Raw genomic sequence first — 20,541 nt, forward strand, 5'->3', positions numbered from 1 at the left:
CTTCTCTCTTCCTCTGTGCAGTTTATATAAGTTGTGCACTTGAACCTTACATTTGTTATAAACAGAGATAATTTAAATATATTTATTGTTTTTTTTAAAAAAACAAGGAAGCTACGGATGACTTGTAAGTAAACACCATATATGAAAAAATGAACTTGTGGCAGAGGAAACATCTGATATGACTCAAGGGGAAGAGGAAGATAGGACAAATCTCTGGAAAACATCAAGCAGTGGTTTCATGTAGATGTTAAATAGGATGAGAGAAGCATATAGGAACCAAAGTATCTCATAATACAATAACTGTTGTGTAGAACAAATTCCCCAAGCCATGAGTGGAGTATGGTAGAGGGAGAGTGTCTCCATTACTTATATAATTGTGTATGTTATTATGAGAGAAATCCATAAGTATGAAAGGGTGGAAATTGTGTTACATTGTCATGAGGTATATTGATCATTTGGACATTATTATGGTTAGAGACATATGCCTATTTTGGCTACTCCTTCTTTTGAAATGTTTGGTCAGAAAGAATGAAAGCTACTGCAGAACAATGTCCCTGAAGCTTCATTCAGCAAGATGATTAGAAGGATGCCATGGTTGGAAGTTATTAAAACTCATTTTCAAATGAATCAACAAGGTTGTCCATCCCCATTCAGTTCCCAGCATAAGTCATCTACCAGGCTGACCTTGATTGGTTCGCTTTCAAAGCCAGACAGAAATCTGAACTGGAATGAATCCAAAAATCAATATTCTCCAATGTCACCTGTGTACATTATGTGATCTTTTAAAAAGATTTATGATGTGCTATATTCATCACACAAAAGTTATATAATGGATCCTCCCCTACATATTCCATGTGTGTCAGGCTATAATCCCCACCTACCTCAACTGGTTGTGGTAGCTGAGGGCAATGGCAGATGTAGTTCAATATTTCTAGAGAGTACCAGTTGTACTGGAAAAGAAAATCCTGAAGATCCAATAATCATGTATGACACATTTATCAATTCAGTCTTTTTATCTATTACTGTTACAAATCGTGAACCCGATGCAAGATAGGTAAAAATGTAAACATGCAATTTTGGGAAGCTGGAGTTGTATGTTCACAAAATTGTTTGCAAAGGGAAATATATTTTAAAAAGCAAGCATTTTGGGTAGCATCCTGTAAGACTGAGGAAGAAAATCTATGGCTGTTGATCTTCTGTCTAGCTCCCAACAGTCATGCATAAACAATTTGTCTGATTACTAATGATGGGGGGGACCTATAATTCAACTATCATCTAATAAATTCATAGTTCACCATCTATGTTTTATGACATATAAATTGATATATTAAACTCTCTTCATAACAGTTTGGAAGCCATTTTTATTTGACTTTGCTTATGATTGAAAGGCTCTGTCAACAGATATAAAGATTTAGGTATTATAGCTCAACCCTCTCTCTTTAAAAACATCTTTATATTCCTTCAAAAGAATTCATTCAGAAATTAGTTAGTAAGATTTAAATTTATGTTTCTGTTGTTCAATACTACCCAATATGCTTGCTGTTAGATTGATAGGTATAAAAAGACTAGTTCAAACAACTTCAAATGAGATACACATAAATGCATATCTTTTTTCTAATTTGCTTCTTTTGGATTCTACGAAATTTCAGCATATGGAATGAATTGTTTGTGCAAAAAGTCCATTGATTAAAACCTCCAGAACCAGATTTTGATTTATGTGATAAGTTATCATTTTTCTTGGTATGTGTATTCATTTAATTCTTTTAAGCAGTAAAATATGACAGTTAAACATTTGTTTCCTTCCTTTTAAACCATTTTAATATACATTTGCATTACAGAATTGAATGTTTGTTTTATTTGTTCCATGGGAATCCTGGAAAACCTACTTTTAATGAGGTAGACCAGTCTGGTGACTTCCAGTTGTGTGGAATTTCAGTTCCCAACACGCTGAGAATTCTTGAAGTTTTAGGTTTGGATGTCATCAATTTGAAGAGTACTTTGCCAAACATTTTAAGTTTTGGGGGATTTAAGTCAACATAAAAAATAGGCAACATGTATATGCACATACACATTTACTTACACACACATTTATCACTGAATAGGATCATTGGCTTAAAAACCCAATTAAACCAAACCATTTTAAACTGCCTATCCAGATATCGTATTGTTACAATTCAGGGTTTTGTCATAGCTAAATATTCAGATCCCAAATTTGATTTGTCAAAATACTTTCAAGTATATGTATAGTGTCAGATAATCCCTGAAAATAACTAGCAATATATAAACATCCTAGTGAAATCTTTGTCTCCAGAACAGATTTAGAATAGGTTGCAAGTTTTCTGGGTGTTTTATCCCCATCTTATCGTATCAAATCTAAAGCAAAACAGTAAAGATGCTTCTGTCTACTATACTTGGCCCAATCCCAACAATCATACGACTCATTAAGTCACTAGCTTCTTCCACTTCCTCAGTCTCATCTTTATGGGCAACATGGAGAATCAGCCCTAATTTATATAACCTGCACTAGTTTATCAGACATTTCTATCTAGCTTGTTTCAGTTTCTCATGTACTACTACTGGTATGTTTACTAGTAATGTATCCATTAACTTTATACGATTGAAAATACATTAGGGTATAATAATTCTGTTTGCCATATGTAAATAATCCCTGATATAAAGTAAGTCAGCATTGCCAAAATGCCTGAGACTGAAATAAGGTGATATGTCAGCTTAATTAGGTATCTGTAATATCAACTATCTACAATTTGCAAGAAACTGTTGCAGCTATATAGCTCCATTCCCAATTGATTCTTATCAAAGAGTTAAATGACAAGAGCATTGGGCAGAAAAGACATTGACAATCCTGATACAAGGTTTCTGTCGCGTGGAAAATGCAAATTATTTTTTATGTCTTTGCCCATTATTGCAGAAAATCAGTCACAAGATACTATCAACTGAAGAAATGTCCTTTCTTTTTGTGTCTGATCTCAGAGGGCAAACATTTAGTTCATGTGCCTGAAATCTTGAGAATTAGTTGCGAAATAAAGATGGGCCTTCAGGCTATAGTCTATACCAGTGGTTCTCAACCTTTTTAATGCCGCGACCCCCCAACCGGTTGTAAGTCGAGGACTACTCAACTGGTGCAGCACCGTTTGCAGAATGGGACTTTTGGCGGGCTCAGCAGGGCAGAGATAGCATGGACAATTCCTATTGGCTTTTGAAAGCCAATAGAATTAGACTCTATTCAAGAGAGCCTATTCTATTGGCTTTCAAAAGCCAATAGAATAAAAGGGAGTAGCACAGCTAAGGAAAAGGGGGAAAAAATGGCGGACTGCGTTATTTGGCGACCCCCGTGAAATAGTCGTTTGACCCCAAATGGGGTCCCGACCCACAGGTTGAGGACCACTGGTCTATACAAACAGAAAATAGGCAGAAATTGTACTGGATGTAATGTTATCTACAGAAAAGATTGTGAATAACAGAGCCTGCAGGGCGGGAGGAGGGCTCTGAAGTGAAAATAGAAAGTTAACTTCAGGGCTGCTTTAAAGGATGTCTGATCACCCATAGCTTATAAAAAAAATCCTGGCAAAATACAGGTGGATGAGATTTGCCCCTTATTTTTCTAGAAGATATCAGTATAGCCAGGATACTTTTAATGATCACTTGGAACCCAAACTAAGGTCCATTTATCCACTGGTACATGCAGTATAAGAAACCCATAGTCTCTCTTTGTAATATAGTACTTAGCCAAGAGAATACACTACTGTAGTTTGGAAACTTCACCACAGTCAGTGCACCTAATTTATTTTTTAATATCAAAAAGATTATAGGTAGCGATAGCGACTGAGAATATACTGGAATGTGATCAGCAACCTTAGATGTACAGGAAGTGTGTGTGAGTACAGTTAATATCTAGAAAAACAGAAGAAAAAAATAAAGTTTAGAGTACACATACTAATTTTCTTGTCAAACTAAGCCTTCATGAGAGAGATTATGCATTAGGCCTAGTATGGCATGCTTGTACCATAACTGAATATTTAGCTGGTTCAATTTATGTTTTCTAACACATGGATGGCCAACAACCACTCATAAGTAATTTATTTCCCCCTTTCTAAAATGACTTCCAAAAATGACATTTTGTGATGGGGAAATTTAAAAATTATTCTCATTCTGGACAAAAGTTCATTTTGGGACAACTATATTTTGCAACCACAACTTTTACACAAGATCAAAAATATTTGCTTGGATAAATTTTTAGCAGTTGGCTTCAGCAACAAAATCCGGTGCTACATTTGTTTCTGGATGATGAGAGAACTTTCAGGTATTTTGCATGTACAGTTTCTGTTGTATGAATATTTTGTCAAATTTATTAATGCATGATGGAACTCTCAGTGCATAACAAAGCCAACAGATAAAAGGCTGAAGACAAGTGTAATAAAGTATTTCAATTCTTGTTAAAAAAACATTCCAGAAAGCAGTAATGAAAGGAGAAAAACTTTTATTTTATAAAATAAACAGCTATTTTCTTCAAGGTCAAAAACCATTTTTCATGGTCCACACAACCTAAGTGAAAACCGCATAAAACCTTTCATTAGACTGTTCTCCCCTCCCTGCTTCATTGAGAATTGCAAGATTAGGCCAGAGATAATGAGTAGCTCACTGTGGAAATACAGTAAGAAAGAGCTGCACTGAAATTAGATCTAGACAACGCAGTAATGAAAAGCACTGACCAATATTGCAGTATTATAACTGATGGGGATATTTATCATAATTTTGTTCATTATGATGGATTGTTGGTTTGAGGATTAGCCACATAACTATCCAGCAAATGGAGACAAGGCATATGTTTGATGGTGATGACATTTACTACATAAGTCATGACGGATGTAAAACCTGTTAGTAACATAAACACTGTTGGCTTCTCAAATATTGCTGACAGTTTAATTCTGCTTCTGTTATTAAAATGAAATATGAAGTAAGAAAACAGAAAGCCTGGAGACATTGAAATTGTTCAGATATATACTGTCAGCTTTACTGTTAGTGCTATTCAAAGTCCTATCTCCAGTACTGCAGCTGCCTAATAATAAGGTAAAAATACAAAGATATAATTCCAAACTACATATTTTCATAAATATTTTGAACTTTGAAATCCAAATATATCAAGGTTAGTCAATATTTTGGGCTGGTGAGCACATTTGTAATTTTGAGAGCATAATGTGAACACACACAAAATGGCTACCATGAAATAGTTTTATTATTCACAAAATGGCTGCAACAACCATTTTATGAATGGCCAATAGAGGTGTAGCCATTCATAAACCATTCCTTTACCAGAAGGTGGCATTTAAGGCAGTTCCATTGCACCAGCTCTTTCAGCTTCCACGGATGCTCCGTCACGATAGCTCAGCTTTATGGTTATGCTTATTTTTTTCTGAGTCGGTGGACACACTCCCCCCACCCCCCAAAAAAGACCATTTGGCTATAGCTGTTTACTATTTGTCTTTTGCAGGAATGCCCATAAAACATATGGAGGGCCAAAATACCTTCTTGAAAATCAACATGATTGGAGCCAGTTAGTTTGCTTTGCAGCATGCCAGTTTTTCATTTCGGATTAGTTATGAATTAGACCCATCTTTAAAAATATAAAGTCAGGTAAGGGATCTCCAGGGAGGCAGCCACTGCTCAGTGCCATGGGTACCACTTAGCCTTCCTTGAGCAGTGTATCCACCATGGTTTGAAAGAAGACCCAATGAATAGCAAATCCTTATTTGTTACCAATGATCCAAATATTGCAAATGCTATTTTTTCTCCATTGCAAATAATGGTCAAGTTAGAACATACAGTATAAGGAACTTGTAAGGGGCAAATCAAACAGGACACAGCTTCCTTCAGTGATGATGGGTGTTGTTCCACATTCTGCTTTGCCTTTCCAGGAGATGGGATGGTATCCACCTTTGGCTTCTGGGCCTAAGAACTTTTGCAGGGGCTGTGTCCCTGCTCCTTCCATTTTCTAAACATGCTGCCAGCCTTCTGGCTTTTTGGAAAAATGTCAAGACCTGCCTCTGCCAATTGGTATGGGGGTCTACAAATGAAATACAACCACGTGGGTAGTTGGTGGCTTGAGGGCACTCACCCGGCAGCCCCTTTAGCTTTTTAACTTTTAAATTCTAGCCTCTAATTTCAAATTGGTTTTAATTCTACTTTTAACTGTTTTTAATTATGTTGTTTACATTACCATGTTTTTTTATCTGTAAACCAATACAAATATATGACCAGTGTCATTTAGGTGAATTGGGCAGTGTAGAAATTTGATAAATAAAATGTCCTGCCGAAGCCCTAGAAAAAATTAACAGTTCTCACAAACCAAATCTAACTAAGTACCTGTTATGTAATTCTCTAGCTAATTACAAATTATTTTTATTCCCATGAAAAAAAACATGTTTTTTATTTCATACCTATTTGATATATTTTATTTCATACCTACTGAGATATAATTTGACAGGGACTGAGTTCATACGTGGTCCTAAAGACTGCCTGCCACCTAGGCTCTATATGTGCACATATATGTGCACTGAAAGACGCGTCCATCTTGCACCTCTACAAGAGGAAAGGAAATCGACAAGTCTGCGATAATTATAGAGGAATATCACTTCTCTCTGTTGCAGGGAAGATCTTTGCACGAGTGTTGCTAAATCGCCTGCTTGACCATCTGGAACAGGGTATACTACCTGAGACACAGTGTGGTTTCCGCAAAGAGCGTGGCACAGTGGACATGATATTTGCAGCTCGACAGCTCCAGGAGAAATGTCAGGAGCAGAATCATGAACTATACACCACCTTCGTGGATCTCACCAAGGCTTTTGACACAGTTAGTCGTGAAGGACTATGGCGCATTATGTCGAAGTTTGGGTGCCCGGACAGGTTTATTCTGATGGTATGACAGTTCCATGATGGCATGGCGGCTTGTGTTCTGAGTAACGGTGGAGCCTCAGAGGCCTTCCCTGTTACTAATGGCGTTAAGCAAGGCTGCGTGCTGGCACCAACCCTGTTCAGCATGATGTTCTCAGCCATGCTGTCAGACGCCTTTTAGAACAGCTCAATGGGAGTTAATCTGAGGTACAGAACCGATGGAAAACTGTTCAACCTGCGAAGACTTCAGGCTGTCACCAAGGTAAAGGAGACTGTGCTACGAGATCTCTTTGCTAATGACTGTGCCCTTAATGCAGGCAGTTGTGACAACTTTGGCCTCTTCATCAACGAAAAAAACTGAAGTGATGTACCAGCCAGCTCCAAAAGCCCAATATCAAGAGCCTACCATCACAGTAAAGGGACAAAAGCTGCAAGCAGTGGACCAATTTACGTATCTTGGTAGTACCCTCTCCCATGCAGTGACAATTGACATTGAGGTCAACTGTAGAATTGCCAAGGCAAGTTCTGCATTTGGCAGATTGCGGACTAACGTGTGGGACCGCCGTGGAATAAGTCTTGCTACCAAGCTTAAAGTTTACCAGGCAGCAGTGCTAACTACCCTATTGTATGCTAGTGAGACCTGGATAGTGTACAGGAGGCATGTTAGGCAACTGAACTACTTCCACATGACTTGCCTTCGTAGAATTCTGAGGATTCGGTGGCAGGATAAGATACCAGACACAGATGTCCTCTCCAGAGGAGGCCTATCATCAATTTACTCTCTATTGATGAAAGCCCAGATGCGCTGGGCAGGCCATGTTGTAAGGATGGCAGATCATTGCATCCCTAAACAGCTCTTCTATGGTGAGCTGTCTCAAGGAAAGTGATCGCATGGGGGACAAAAGAAGCGATACAAAGACACATTGAAAGCTTCTCTTAAGTCTCTGGATATTAACACCATCTCTTGGGAACTTCTGGCGCATGCTCGACCAACATGGCGTACCTTGGTGTACCAGGGTTGCCAGACATATGAACACAGAAGGACAATCTTGGCACAAGAAAAGCGAGCACTCCGCAAAGCCAGAGCTGCAAATGCTGAAGTAACAGTGTCTACATTTCTTTGTTCAGTATGTGGCAGAACATTCCGTGCTAACATTGGTCTTATTAGCCACCTACGGACACATCGTTGATGGCCCATAACCCACAAGCTGTCAAGGTCTTCATCGAAATCGATGGACGAACAACATATGTGCTCATCCACCCCCATTCATATAAAATGCTGGTGCCTGAATGGGTCCGAGGGTTGGGGCAATCAGCCTCGCAGGAATTTTTATTTTGGGATATTACAATGGCCCAGTACTTACTCCCCACCTTTAGCCCTTTGTCCAAAATGCCAGGGGAAAAAAGGCAAAACCAAATCCACGCATTTTGCGACTAGTGAGCCCATCAGACCCGCTTCGGCGGATTAGAGTGTACTTCTCCCAACCACGAAGCGTCGGCGAATGTAACACACCCGGGTTGCGAGTAATGGGCGAACCAGGACCGCAGCCCCTTTCAGGCTGAGACCCGCAGCGGCTCTTGCAGCGCGCAGGCGAGAAGCATCGCTTTCTCTTCGCTTTTGCAAGCAGGCGCGCTCTTCTCTCTCTGTCTTTCCTCAGAGGGGCGGAGCAGGCCCCGGATGCACTTTCCTCGCAGGCTGGTCGGCGCAGCCGCCGTGCTATCGTTCGGTGTCGTTCACCTTCGGCGGCTTGCGACTCGGCCTGGGGACGGGAGTGGAAGGGAGTCGTCTGTCGTCGGAAGCATGTCACTGGTGGCGGAAGCCTTCGTGACTCAGATAGCAGGTGAGCGGGAAACGACGGCGGGAACGGGAGCGGAACGGATGCAGGCAAACCTCCCTCCCCCCTCCCCTCCCCACGGGGCTTTGCAGTCGTAGAGTTTGACCTGGGCTGCACCTCGCGTCCTCCGAAGGAGGAGAAGCGTCCGACCTTTGGAGAGTTGCCTGGAGTGGGCGGCGGTGAGGCTGGGGTTGCCCAGGGAAACTGGAATTCCCTTCTTGAGCGCGGCCAGGCCGTCCTGTTCGTTTTTTGCATTTTGGACCCCGCATCCTGGATGGAGCCTGTCAGTATTATTAGCTGAAGAGCCTTGTCTGCTTCCATACGCTGCTAGCCAAGTGTTGCAGCTCAGTTCTTAGATCTCTTAGTCAGCCTGGTTGTAGAGGTGAAGATGCTGGCCTAGAAACCGGGAGACTGAATTGTAGGCCTCCCTTACACAGAAAAACTGGCTGAGTGACTCTCTCTTCTCAGCCCAACCCACTTTACAGGGTTGTTGTTGGGAAAATGGGAGGAGGAAGTTCACCATCTTATTTAAAAAAGGTGGCATAAAATAATAATATAGTAATATAGTAATAATGGCCTGCAGTTTGGAAAGCTCCAACTTTCTCATGAAGTTGTGCCATAGTCCCTCTGCTGCTTGCTGTGGTTCTAGTCCATTTCTTACTAAATTGTCCCAACCTAACCTAACCCAGCCACACAAATAAAGGCAGGCATTAATGGCTTATCCTGTTTTTGCTGCTGTGCATTTTGTAGTTGCTGGGTCTGACTCAAAATGGTAGTGTTGGTATTGTGAACATGCACCCTTCATTGTTACTTTTGAGTAACCCACTTCAGTTTTGTGTGTATTTCAGACTTGTGAGATTCCCTCTATTTTTTTATTAGATCCACCAATCCTAGCCATGTGCAAAAAGAGGTGTGGAGGAAAACGCAAAACTGTTTTCAGGGTGGAGTCAGTGATTTTGTAAATTCTGTGAATTATATTTTTTGATATTATTTGCATATTGAGATTTGTAAACCCCTTGCTTGTCTGTTTCAAGTGAATGCCAGTAGCTCAAGATCTCTCTTCTGTGCATCTTTTAAATAGATGAGATTACGTACTTAAAATGGAACATGATGAAAAGTACAGATAGCCCTTGGGTTACAACAGCAACTGGGACTGCCATTGGTAAGTGATGTTATACAGTGTGATGCCACGTGATCACATTGCTTAGTGATAGCAATCTAGGCAATTTAGGTTGCTGTTGTAACCCGAAGGTGTGCAGGGGGGAGCACAGTCATGGAAAGGAGGGTGTGGATTGATATGAGCGCAGGGAAGCCAAGGGAAGGAGGACGTGGATCAGTGTGAGTGCAAGGAGACTAAGGGAAAAAAAGTGCGGCATAGTGCACAGGAAGGCAGGAGGGATACTCGCCATACCAACTTGTGACATTTCCTGCCAGCTTTCCCATTGACTTTGCTTGTGAGAAGCTGGCAGGGAAGATCACAAATGGTTATCTTGTGATTGCAGGATGCTGCAATGATTGGAACTTCAAGGACCAGTCATCAATAGGACTCATTCAGTGCTATTACAGTTTCTACTAGTTGCTGAACAAGTGGTTGGTAACATAAAGCATCTAGTGACAACCGTTCTGGTTGCTGCTGTTAAGTGAGGACCATCTAGGTCAGTGATGGCGAACCTTTTAGAGACCAAGTGCCCAAAACCCGCCTCGCACCTGCCCCACCCCTGCCTGTCCTGCCCGTAGGGCCACCCACCACCTCCACGGCCCACCACAGCAGATCGCCCAGGCAGCCCAGCAGCGTCATGGCCATGCCCTCTGTCCGTGCTCCATAGTATCATCTGTACGCAATGGGGCGCGAGGGCGGAGTCTTGTCCCTGCTGTCCGGCTGCCATGTCTTGGCTGCGCTGCTCTGCGCAGGCTGCACCCGGGACGACTCTCCTCCAGGGGGGCTGCTGGTGAGTGGGCCATGGGGGGTGGCAGGGTTGGGGCAATGACGTGCGTGCCCACAGAGAGGGCTCTGAGTGCCGCCTCTGGCACTGATCTAGGTTGTTAAGCAAGGACTTCATGTGATTGTCTTTCAACTTGGTGCTGGCTTCCCTAGCAGGGAACATTGAAATCCTTTGTCCCCCTAGTTAAGCAAGAGAGAGCGTGAGGTTTTATTTTCTTTTTAAAGAGTGAATTGACCATTTCATATTTTTATGATCGGTTATTCACTTGGGACTGTTAACACTACATGTGCACTATTGTATAATCGGTAAATTTGTTCACTTTCTTTTTATATCTAGACATTCTTAACTTTTCAAATTTCTCATAGTGCTTTTGATCTGATTAATGATCTAAGGTGTCTTGTGTCCTTAAATATAATAACCAGTAAGCCTAAACCAGGTGTGTCAAACTGCCGGTCCACAGGCTGGATGCGTCATGGCGAAACTGCACCTATCCCATTGCCAGCAATGGAAAAAAAGTCACGATATGTCGCGACACGTCATGTGATGTTGCGAGTTTGACACCCCTGGCCTAGACTCATAGATACACTCTACATGCTGTATACATAAGAAAATTAAAGTGTCTTGCATATTATGGAATTTATCTTCCTGGATTATAATGCAAAAATAGGATGCACCTTTAATTGCCAAGACAACTATGTGATCTAGGAATGTGCTAGCAACCAAGTGTTCTTCAGATTTTTTATTGCAGTTCACAAATATTTTAACTAATTACCCAACTGAGATGGGCAGTGTCAAAATTTAAAAAATAAACTATGACCATGTTGGCAGAAAGTCATGGGAACTGAAATTAAAAGCACTTAGAAGGCACCGGTTTAATTCTACCTGATCTATTATTTTGAAATTTAATGCCTTTAAAATAAAGAAGAAGTTTGCAATGTTATGCCTGGGATAAGGTCATCATAGCTGAAGCCCTCAGCTATGTCTCATGGGTAGCCTTGGATTAATTAACTGTCTCTTAATATAATTACCTCATAACTTGATGTAGGAAGTAATGGTGAAGATTAGCTGATTCTGTATATGTTGTCTTGTAGGAAGATAGGCTACATATATGAAAGATTTGGATATCTACTAATCCTGCATTTATACTGCATAGCTTATAGTATATAAGTAGTTCTTGCTTAGTGACCACAACGGGGACTGGCAGCTATTGCTAAGTGCAGCAGTTGCTAATTGAAAAATCATGTGACTGTTATAGACTTACGACATCACTTCCCATTCAGTTGTTAAAGAAGTCACCGTAGCCATTAAGCAAAACATTACATGACTGTGACTTCTGATTTTACTTCCATGTTCTCCATTAACTCTGCTTGTTACAGGCTGGTTGGGAAGCATGTAAATGGTGATTATGCAGCCATTGAATGCTGAGATGATGAATCTTAATTGTTAATCATATGACTGCAGGATACTGTGATATGCGAGGATAGATTGCATGTGTGGCTGTTGCAGTACACTTTTTTTACACTGTTAACAATTTCAAACAATCACTGAACTTGGTAAGTAAGGACTACCTGTATATTAAGTTCATGCATTCATCAAGAATGATGATGCATTCATCATTCACTTTTTAAAATAATGTATTTTCTATCTCTATTTTCTTTAATATCAGCTTTTCTATCTTAGATGTATAGTAGTGTGGTCATAAATTTGAAACTTTTGTACCAAAAATTAAAACGAAATTTGAATGACTTCTAGTAGAAGACCTTGTTCATGAAAACAATCACCCTGCTATGTAGATCCAATGAACTATAACTGCTGTGGTGAGATGGCAGCAATAAAATATTGATCTTCATTGCATATTTAGTTCAATTGCTCTAGGGTGCTCTATATTTAAAAAAAAAGAAAAGATTTTTCTTGGTCCCAAAGTGTGTTAAGACTTTATTTGGGATGTCAACTCTTTAAAAATGACTTTTCTTCTAGATAAAGGATGTAGTCTGTGCCAGGCATAATTGTTTTTTTGCTTTCTATCCTTGTTTATCTGCAGTATAGTAAATGTTGATTTTCTAAAATGTTGCCCCTTTCACTTGATAAGTTGCATTTGTTTGAACATGCTGAGCATAGTCTGTTGCTCTAATGCACTTATGATTAAATATAAAATGATGACCAAATCGTTTATGAAGCGTTAAGAGGCTTTTTGTGATGATGTTGGCTAGATAATGAAGAAGTCATTTTGCTTGCATTTTACTCTGCAAAATCTTACTGATTTTAGTGGTGGTGAATCTACTTGATATGGCTTCACATGCTAAGAAAATATTTTTTCCTTTAATGCTATAAATGGTAACTGTATTTCAAACTGGTTGTCATACACGGCAATACTCAAAATCTATTTTAGGTGGATCCAGTGCAACATATTTTTCCTCAGACAAATATAAGAATTTATTGAGATTTATCATATACACATCACAAATGAACTCTCAGGATAAGGAAATGAATCTCCAATACTGTTTGAAAGTTAACATCTTGGTTTTCAGATGGTATCAAGGTTTAATCTTTCTTATTGCAGCAACTTAAATATAATCTGATAATGTTGGAAAAGAAAAATGGTTGCAAGAATGAGACAGTAGTGAGTCTGAAGAAAGAGTTTTCCTAAGCTGAATGAAAGATTCATTCTATGGATATTGAGTGGAAAATATTTATTTACCAAAATTGAGAGATGACCCTTCTATTCTTACATTGGAAGAAAAGGCTACTCTAAGAAGCAGACATTCACCTTTTGCTCATTGATATTTAGAAGACTTTTATGGCATAAAATAATACCCCGAAGTTCATCTTTAGTACAGTAAATCCAAAAATGTGCATTTTGATCTAGTAGGTTGAGCCACGATTGTTCTTACTGTATAATAAATATGCAGAATGCAGCACAAACCAAAGTTTTCCAAGAGTGTTCTTTGAACAAACAAGGAAAACAGGGTAACAAATATGTGCATGTACTAAAGTAGTATGCCGGTATATTGCAAAAGCACAATGGAAAGAGTTTAGATGCAGAATACATATATAGGCTTTTTTTCCTTGAAGATAATGAAATGTGTAAGAAAGAGAGAGTAGTGGCTGTCTACTTTCTCTTTCTTACACATTCCATTTTATCCCAGATTGGAATGTGTGTTCAGTGATACATTTCTTCTGATATAGTTGAATAGTCCAACTTTAGGTAGAAGTTATCAAAATTTGGGAGGGGAGACACTATGTTGGGATTCATGTCTGGAATGTAAGAGTGTCTTGCTACTGTGTACTTCCCTGTGTGTGTAGATTAGTTTTAAACTAGTTCCTTAATAATTCAGATATCAATACATTAACCAGTGCTCTAATTTTAGAGTTATATTGTCAGGCATATCTGACCAATATATTAGTTGGTGAATGGAACAAAAAAAGTTCTAGTGAAATAATCTAAGAATGATTTGCCTCTGCGTTTTTGTCAGATAGATAACAAGACACCTGGCTAATGCAATTTAGCAACCCCCAGCACACCTGGGATTGCTACTTCTGTTATTGTCAACTATTATGTCAAAGTCTATACTTGAAGGACTATAGTTCCAACCTATTTCTAACCTTTTCCTTTACTATATTCATAACAGTCTATTGTTTAGCCAGATGGAGTTATTTCTTCTAGTAGGCAATTTTGGGAGAAAACAAATTCATAGCACATTTTAAAGAATCCTGAACAAGAAATGTCCTATCTGTAATTAATTTACTTTTTTCCTATTTCTTCTTTTTCACATATATCTATTTTGCAGCATCATGATGTGAAACTCCAAAAGAGTTCCCAGTACTTCTCTGTCATCTGTATGATAGAAGGGAGATCAGATTATATAACCACACATTTTTTGGAGTATCAAAATACTAAGTTTTGTAAGAGCTTTTAGAACTTTTACATGATTTGGGAGGCTCAGTGTTCCAGAAGTCGTGGATTATAATCCACATCAGCCTTAAATATACTGGGAGGGTAGCCTCCTGCCCACTTCTCTTACAGATACACATATCTGTTTCAGTGAAGAGCAGATTTTGGCATATTCCTCGAAGCATTACCATATTTTTCAGGAAGACAGTATTCAGCTGTGCTTATTACTTAATAGAAATTCATTCAATTTCTGGAACAGTCATTTGGGGTTTTAACTAGACTTTATCATTAGAGTTCTACCTGTGTAGTCCAAAGCAAGTAAATTTAAATTTTCTTTGCTTCAGTTTACTTTCTTTTTAGCAGGTATGCATAGGATTGCAATTTTAATTATAAAGAAATAATAAATTAATAAAGAAAGAAGATGGATATATATATATAATTTTGTACTCTGAAATGATGATTTAAAATAAATATTTGGGATTCTTTTTCTTTTTTCTTGTCACTTCTCTCAAAATTCTTCAAAACGTTAACAGGTCTCTTTCATAAGTCCAATATAGGAAAATTATCCAAGTCACTTTTCTGGATTGTTGTGCAATGAACTTGTTTTCCTGACCCTTTTTATGAATAGTATAAGGTCAGTTTTATGAAAGGGCCTAAGTACATTTTGAAATTGATTGTGTCTTCATATAGGTATTTATGTTGGACAAAAGTGAGCAGCTAATTTATAAAGGGAAGTATTTGTGCATTCTTTATTGATCATTCCTAATGGATAAGAGATTATTTTAAAGTGAAGCATCAGACTGGTTGCAGGTTTGTTGAAGCAATAAAGGTTTTATATATAGTTATTTTAAAATAAGAAAAACGCCAAACTATCAGCAGAGTCCTATATCTGTATGCCACTGGAAGTACATTTTAAAAATTATTTTATGATGTATTACTGGTTAGTACATTTGTTTAGAGAATTAGATGTTTATTTTCCAAATACGTTTGAGAATTTTCTAGAATTTTTTCCATATTTTTCCCTAAAATTTTCACTGCTGTTATATAAGACTGATTAGTAAATCAATTTTTTATTTTTGAAGTATTTTGATAATTATCTAGAAATACTCTAGTATACTATGGAACTTTTTGTAGAATTTTCACTGCTGTTATACAGGATAAGGTATAAGTGCATTCGTATCTAATTTTTATTTATTTTATTACAGAGCACGAACCCATCGATGTTTTAAATATTTTTCAATAAGCATATTTCTAGGCTTTTTGGCAGATGCCTTGAATTGTACCGTGATAAGATTCATTACAGTATCAAATCACATTTCATACAACTGCCGTAGTTATCCATAAAGGTAAATGGGGTTTGGCTGCACATCCTTTGAGTTGAGTTGGAGCCTTCCTCAATAGAGGGCAGGGAAATGTAAGAAAGGTCGGACCAGTTTGAAATATCTTATTTACATTTCTAACAGTATGCTTACAGCATGCTAAATACTGTTACTATATTAATACTTACTTCTACATTTGAAAATGAGCTTGCTACTACATTCGGGAAATACACCATGTCACAATTTCCATGGTAATTGTAGTGTGATTTGTAGATTGAGGAAGGGGCTATGTACAGACTAAGGACTGCTTATCTATATTTTAGCTTGTTTGAACTTTAGATATGCAGTTTATTATCTATATCAACAGAGGGGGAGGAAATGATTAATTAACCCAACAAACATATTTAGTTGATTTATGCAAATCTCAGCCCATATGTTGATTTGCTTTTAAAATCAGACAACATTTTCTTAATTGAGAAAATTATAGAGATGAAAAGAGGCCAGACTCTTGAATTGTTTTGTGAGGTATTTATCATCCTTAATAATGGCACTTGTTAAGAGTGATTGGTTGTGGGAATTGATACAAAGAAGTGTTTTGATTGCTCCTGCAATAACAATATCCTTTTTAAAGCAATCTCTTTCAAAGAATTATTAACAGTAGGAACAAATATTCCTGAGAATAATTCACACAAGAATATACAACAAAATTGAGGAACGTCTAGGTAACAGACAATTTGGTTTCAGAAACTGTCTTGGTACACAAGATGCGCTATTCAGCATTCAAGTTCTTGTACAGCATTGTAGAGATGTTGATCACAGTGTTTACATGTGCTTCATTGATTTTGAAAAAGCATTTGATAAAATAAGACACAACAAACTATTACAAATCCTGAAACAAGGGGGACTAGATGACAAAGACTATATCATAAAGAATCTATATTGGCTATCAGGTAGCAAATGTGAGACTAGGCCAAAAATACTCAGCTGATGCAGAAATACGAAGAGGGGTCAGACAGGGATGTATTCTGTCTCCACTGTTGTTCAATATCTACTCTGAGTCAATCTTCAATGAGGCAGTGGAGAACATCGATGCTGGCATCAAAGCAAACGGTGTTTGGATCAACAATTTAAGATATGCTGACGATACAGTTCTGCTTGCCAGTAAGCATGAAGACCTTCAGCTCCTCATCAACAGAGTCACAGAAATATCTGAAAAATACGGCTTGAAGCTTAACACCTCGAAAACCAAGATCATGGTCATCAGCAAACAACCCGTTAATTTACCACCAATAAATTCAGAAGGAATACCATTAGAAAAAGTTGAAAGGATCACCCACCTTGGTTCTAATTTACATGAAAGCTGGGTCATGACCACTGAAGTAAAGGCAAGGATAGAGAAAGCTCGAACAGCATTCTTCAAAATGAAAAAGTTCTTCTGCAGTCACAACGTAAGCCTAAGATTGAAAATCAGGCTTGTCAGATGTTATATTTTTTCTATCCTTCTCTATGGAGTAGAGAGTTGGTCTCTGACAGAAGGCCACGTGAAGAGACTAGAAGCATTTGAAATGTGGATTTACAGGCAGCTGTTACATATAAGCTGGGTTGACAAGATCAGAAATGAGGAGATGATAAGCCACCTGGGAAAGCCAAGGGAAATCATCAAAACAATTAAAAAATGAAAGTTAGAATATTTCGGATATGTGATGTGACACCCAGAAAAATACGGCGTATTCCATATAATCCTCCAGGGAAAGATTGAAGGCAAATGAGGTCCAGGCAGAAGAAGACTATCATGGCTTCAAAATCAAAGGGACTGGTTTGGACAAAACTCAGCAGCACTTTTTCGTGCGGTTGCTGATAAAAATAGAATCTCCAACATGATCGCCAACATCTGATAACGGATATGGCACAAGAAGAACAAGGAACAAATATGATTGATCAGATTTTGGATAGCTAAAGACAGTTTAGGATAGATTCATATAACTTCCATCTTTCGTCACATCAAGTTGCATATATTTTTAACAATTCAAGTTGCACTATTTATTATGCTGTCTGGGGGCTGTATTCCTATCTGTCTGTTGTGTGGTTTGATGCAAGGTATTTCATTGGGTTAGGATGACAAGCTAATGTTCTTTAATGGGCAGTAGCCAAGTGAGCCAACCACATATTTTATTAGGTTAGAGTAGGTAAATGATCTGGACTGTGAAGACATACAAGGAAACTCCTCTTAAAGCTTTGAGAAGATGACTAATATTTATCTCTCACTATATTTTAGCTGCAGGAAAGAGAATGTTTTGCAGAGAAACAAGACATGAGGAAGAGAGCTAAATGGAAAGTATATTAAGATACTTTTGTATATTCTTAGATGGGGCACTTCTATTTATTAACTAAGCTTAGAAGTATAAAATAGTGTGATTCTTTCCAGTGATTTCTCCTGAGGGATTCAAACCCAAGGCAGATTTTGATTTAACTTATGGGCCATATGCTTGATTTTATCCCTGCCCTCTTTTAGTGTGGCTTAAGTATTATGGACAAACATCACTTACATATCAAAAACATCTAGGAACCAAATAAAAAAAATTAGCTTGATTTCATTATTGAACAAATTATACTTTTGTTGTGTGATCTTATCTGGGCTTGGAAGCTAAGCCAAATTGGGCTTGATAAAGGCCTGTGGGGAAAAAAAAATCAACAGAAATTCCATCGCTATGTACTAATCTAGTCAACAAAAACATTCTTGAAGAATGTAAGAAAACTGTTTGGATGTGTCCATGAAGTCACCAGGAATCGAGCTTGACTTGAAGGAGACTTAAAGATTAATCAACTTGATGGATTGGAAATATGACAGAGCTAAAGCAGCATGTAATATTAGTGCCTATTATTCTACAAATTATGTCTTCACCTATTGTTCGCAAGGCGAGAGGCATGTTGTACATTAAAAATGTATTTATTTTTCTGCTCTCTTGTTGAGAACCTGATCCTTCTTACCGGTAGTTCCCTCATTTTTTTTGGTTTTACTAATTTGGAGTTATTGGTTTAGATAAGAAATATATGTATAATTCTTTTTCTGTGCTAATGAATTTCATATGTGTATGCCTTGTTTACATTTACATTTACATAGCAACGTCATCGCCAGAACTCAGGAGGAACAACAAAGTAATCTTTCTGGCTAGAACAATACAAAAATTAATGCAGATCGTTGAGATTTATCTTGGTGAATCTTCATTTTCAGACATCTAAAACTGTTCATAAAGAACTTCTAAAAACACAACTTTTATCTTAGGAATATAGGAAACTGTATTATATTGCCTCAGACTATTGCTCATTTAGTGCTGTATTGTCTGTACCCATCTTTCCCAACCTAGGTTTCCTTCAGGAGCGTGGACCAATCCTATGCTGGTCCATAGGGACTAGCAATAACATTTCAAGTTTTTAGACTTGCATGGAGATGTTGAGGTTTTAGTGCACCTTAATGTTAGCTCACTTTATATTAAACAGCATATCATAGTAACATGCCTCACATTTGCCTTGCTTTGATTCTTCTGTATATTTTTTATTGATCACCTTGTATATCGGAATACAGAATAACAGAGTTAGAAGGGACCTTGGAGGTCTTCTGGTCCAACCCCTTGCTCAGGCAGGAAGGCCCATATACTATTTCAGACAAAACTTCCAATATTGGAGCATTCACAACTTCCAGAAGCCAGTGGTTCCACTGATTAATTGTTCTAATTGTCAGGAAATTCCTCCTTAGTTCTTGTTGAGTCCCTCGCAAAATGGCAAGACACGAGAAGCAGTTGTAGTTCTCAGATTTGCTTTATTTTTCATTTAGCTTACAGATCGAATGCTCTGGCAACGCCCAAAACTCCCGGCCTCTTATATAGGCCTTTCCCGGGTCAATGTGTTACTTTTCACGCGCCAGCACCCGCGCATGCGCACAGGCGCTGGCGACAGCCTGTCTGGTCCCGGGCAGCTTGCACCTGCCCGGGACCGCCTGCAAACGCCCCGAGCCCATTTGCAAAGCTCGGGACATAACACCCCTTTCCCCCGGGCTAAAACTACTACCAACATGCAATCCATTTTCTTGATGCAGTGCTCTACTCCCCAGTGTTCCTACCCTTCTACTGGCTCTGTTTAGACAGCAATGTTATGTAATCCTCTAAGTACTTAGGAGATTTCCTTGCTCTCTGTGACCTCCTAAGCTCTGGGTTTCTGGCAGGTGTCCCCTGACTGAGGGGTGATGTGTGCCTGTTCCCCTTATCATGCCTTGGTGCCTTCCAAGGACTGTGCCCCAATGCCTGGCCTGCTTGCTTGCCCACCGGGCTCGTCAGGCCAGGGCTTCTGTCACTTTGTGACCTGGTTGACCCGCCTAGCTGTAGGCTCTCTGGCCCTTCTAAATGATAGCCACTGTTGGGCGTCTCTGTAGAACCTCCTAGGTCCGTCCAAGACCTGTCAGGAGGCTGTCCATCCCCTGAAACCCGTTCTGTGTCTGGGCTTGTGTGGGTTTCTGTGCCTTCCCAAAACTCAGTTACTCCCTGATTTGGGCTAGAGGTGTTGTAGTCGGGACTTGGTTCCTCGACCACCTCCCTGTATGTTTGCCCCCTTGTAGGACTAGGGGTAAGGTCAGGCCAACTCTGGGGATT

At 38.9% G+C, this 20,541-nt stretch overlaps 1 protein-coding gene across 3 annotated transcripts in view; it reads left to right on the top strand.

Annotated features, from left to right (window-relative positions):
- Window positions 1–8,598: 8,598 nt before the first annotated feature.
- Window positions 8,599–20,541, top strand: part of MTX2 (metaxin 2) — a 43,177-nt gene continuing 31,234 nt past the window's right edge. The window contains exons 1-2 of one of the 3 annotated variants that reach the window (XM_039339340.1): window positions 8,611–8,750; window positions 9,826–9,906. In XM_039339340.1, coding sequence (XP_039195274.1) covers window positions 8,711–8,750; window positions 9,826–9,906 — 121 coding nt within the window. In that variant the 5' untranslated portion in view covers window positions 8,611–8,710. Of the gene's footprint in view, window positions 8,751–9,825; window positions 9,907–20,541 lie in introns of all 3 variants that reach the window. The other 2 variants (XM_039339338.1, XM_039339339.1) reach the window with 2 other exon arrangements.

This window comes from Crotalus tigris, unplaced genomic scaffold (assembly GCF_016545835.1).
Source record: "Crotalus tigris isolate CLP2741 ecotype Arizona unplaced genomic scaffold, ASM1654583v1 scf7180000017733.2605024, whole genome shotgun sequence".
Taxonomy (NCBI): domain Eukaryota; kingdom Metazoa; phylum Chordata; class Lepidosauria; order Squamata; family Viperidae; genus Crotalus; species Crotalus tigris.